Here is a 2,500-nt window from a genome sequence, read left to right as displayed (position 1 = left end):
GGAAATGAAAACAAAAAAAAAACACACACACAAAAAAAAATAAATAACCAAACAAACAAGAGCAAAGGCGAAAACCCAAACCGAAATCCCAGGGTAAAAATCACAGCCTAATCAAATCACCACACCACAGACCCCTCCTTCCTTCCCCCTACCCCCCCTCAAAGAAAAAAAAAACTAATTCCCCGCCAAACTTTGTTCCTTTCTTTACTTATTAATAGCATTGCCTCCTAACTTCCTAACACGCCCATAAACAAAGCCCGCCTTTACTTTACAGGAATTCACACGCGTTGTCCCTTCTCAACCTCCTCTTTTTCCTTCGTCCGCGTCATCATCGTCTGTGTTCTTTTACGGAGTTTTTTTGTTGTTGTTTTTTTTTCGTCGTCTTGGATGTATACGAGAATGCCTTCCCCGGCTCCTTAATTCAGTTTCGATCCCGCTAATGCAGTCTGTCAATCCGCTCCTGCGTTTCGGGCTTCGGGCTTCGGGCTTCGGGCTTCGGGCTTCGGGCTTCGGGCTTCGGGCTTCGGGCTTCGGGCTTCGGGCTTCGGGCTTCGGGCTCCTGCCTCCCTCGCTCCCTCGCTTTCGTTCTCGCTCTCGCTCTCTCTTTCTTCCGCTCGCTCTCTTTCTCTTTCTCTTGCCTCTCTTTTGCCTCTCTCTCTCTCTCTCTTTTGCCTGCCTCTCTGTCTCTCTCTTGCTCTCGCTCTCGGTCTTGGTCTTGGTCTTGTTCTCGCTCCCTCTCTCTGTCTCTCTGTCTGTCTCTCTGTCTGTCTGTCTGTCTGTCTGTCTGTCTGTCTGTCTCTGTCTCTCTCTCTCTCTCTCTCTCTCTCTCTCTCTCTCTCTCTCTCTCTCTCTCTCTCTCTCTCTCTCTTTTTAATACAACCAGCCTCCATTCCAAAGAAACTGTGTTGTGAAAGCGTATATATTTTACCGTTCACAATACAGTCCATTGGCCCCGACCTCGCCAATGGCTGTGGCTATCATCCACCATTATTTATTCCTTTATTAAAGAAAAGTTTACACTACAGATATATACATATTATATATTTTCCCTTATTCTACTTTCTTCTACTGTCTCCTCGAAGTCGGTGTCTCTCACGCTGGTGTAGAATGGCGGCTTGGTTCGTGTCCCACGGAGGCAGAGGAGAGAGGATCTCAGGAGGGAGAATGAGAGGCGACATCTCATCCACGCAGTGACACAGCTTCTTGCTTGCTGTTTTTTGTCGGCTAGGTGCTGCGCCAGGATAGCGTAAAATGCCTTTGCCCTCGGTGCCATTCCTCCTGTGGTAGTAAATACAAGGGGCGTGAACGTTCCTTGTTCTACTTCTTCTACCCGCTCTCCATATTCACGGATCTTATCATTTTCATGCCTTCCATGGGCAACATGTAGATCTTGGTCCTTATTACTTTGTGCCATAGGGTTAAAAATCCTTACATCAAAGAATGCTCTCTGGCCTCGAGCCCAAAATCCTCTCGCGCTGATGTCTAGGCGAGCATCTTCTGCGGTGTTTGCTGACCTCAGGGTGAAATGCCTTCCTCCAGTCGGCAGGAGTTCTGGTTCCACTCGCACGTCATGGCAGACTTTCCTGAGCATTTGGGCAGTGAGGTCTCTGACTTCGTCATGTCGTATGACAATAAAGCCTCCTGTCTTACAAATCATAGCGTGATTTGTGTTGAAAGGGGAGCCACACGAACAGGTTTGTGGTAGTCCATCCATATGCCACCCATATCTTAGAGCCAAGGCATCGAAAAATTCTTGCTTGTTTAAGCTAAAACCCTTGGCTTTAATAGGTAGTGCAGTGAGCCAATTGGATGCCCCCACTTCCTGTGCCATCTCCATTCTCCTCTGATGGTCCTCTGGCATTTGCAATAAGAGATTCTGTAGTTCTGCTTCTTCTTCTTTACCTTCTTCTCCTTCTTCTTTATCATGTTCTTTTACTTTTTCTTCTTCTTCTTCTTTTGTCTTATCACTGGGGCTTTTGGAGTAGGCCTTGCCTTATCTGAGGGGCCTTCGAAGTGGGCCGCCCGCTCTCGATACGACCTCGTCTCCCTTACGGCATCATTACTCTTCTCTTCTCTTCCGTCCGTCCGTTCCTCTCTCTTTCTCTTTCTCTTTCTCTTTCTCTTTCTCTTTCTGTCTCTGTCTTTCTCCTAATTCCATCTTCACGCTCTTAACCCTCACACTCCCCCTCACCCTCTCTTTCTTCCTCCATATTTACTCCTCTCTCTCCTTTTCCTTCTCTCTCTCCCTCCCCTCCTCGCTCTCCCGGTTGTCATCCCCTACCCACCCCCACCCCACTCCAACCCCACCCCAACCCACACCACGTCTCCTGGCCGCCCTCCCTCCCGCTCGCCCTCCCTCCCTTCCGCCTGCCTTGCCTTGCCTTGCCTTGCCTGGCTGGCTGGCTGCTGGATCCAGAAGCCTGGAAAGTAGGTCAGCGGCGAGCGAGCGAGCGAGAAGAAGGGAGCGAGAAGGGAGCGCCTGGGACACAAAGAGCTTTGC

General features: G+C 49.4%; 1 protein-coding gene across 1 annotated transcript in view; it reads right to left on the bottom strand.

Moving 5' to 3' along the window:
• Positions 1-867: 867 nt before the first annotated feature.
• LOC147472567 (uncharacterized) overlaps positions 868-2,500 on the bottom strand; it is a 3,860-nt gene continuing 2,227 nt past the window's right edge. Inside the window, exon 1 of the mRNA XM_086542502.1 lies at positions 868-2,500. This exon is cut by the window's right edge and continues 2,227 nt beyond it. Within this exon, the coding sequence (XP_086398628.1) occupies positions 1,037-1,861 (825 nt within the window). The 5' untranslated portion in view covers positions 1,862-2,500 and the 3' untranslated portion in view covers positions 868-1,036.

The sequence above is a fragment of the Penaeus japonicus genome, unplaced genomic scaffold (genome assembly GCF_977035675.1).
Source record: "Penaeus japonicus unplaced genomic scaffold, GWHDUDI00000001_assembly GWHDUDI00000001, whole genome shotgun sequence".
Lineage (NCBI taxonomy): Eukaryota > Metazoa > Arthropoda > Malacostraca > Decapoda > Penaeidae > Penaeus > Penaeus japonicus.
Note: the sequence above shows the minus strand (reverse complement) of the source record. Positions and strands in the feature narration are given on the sequence as shown.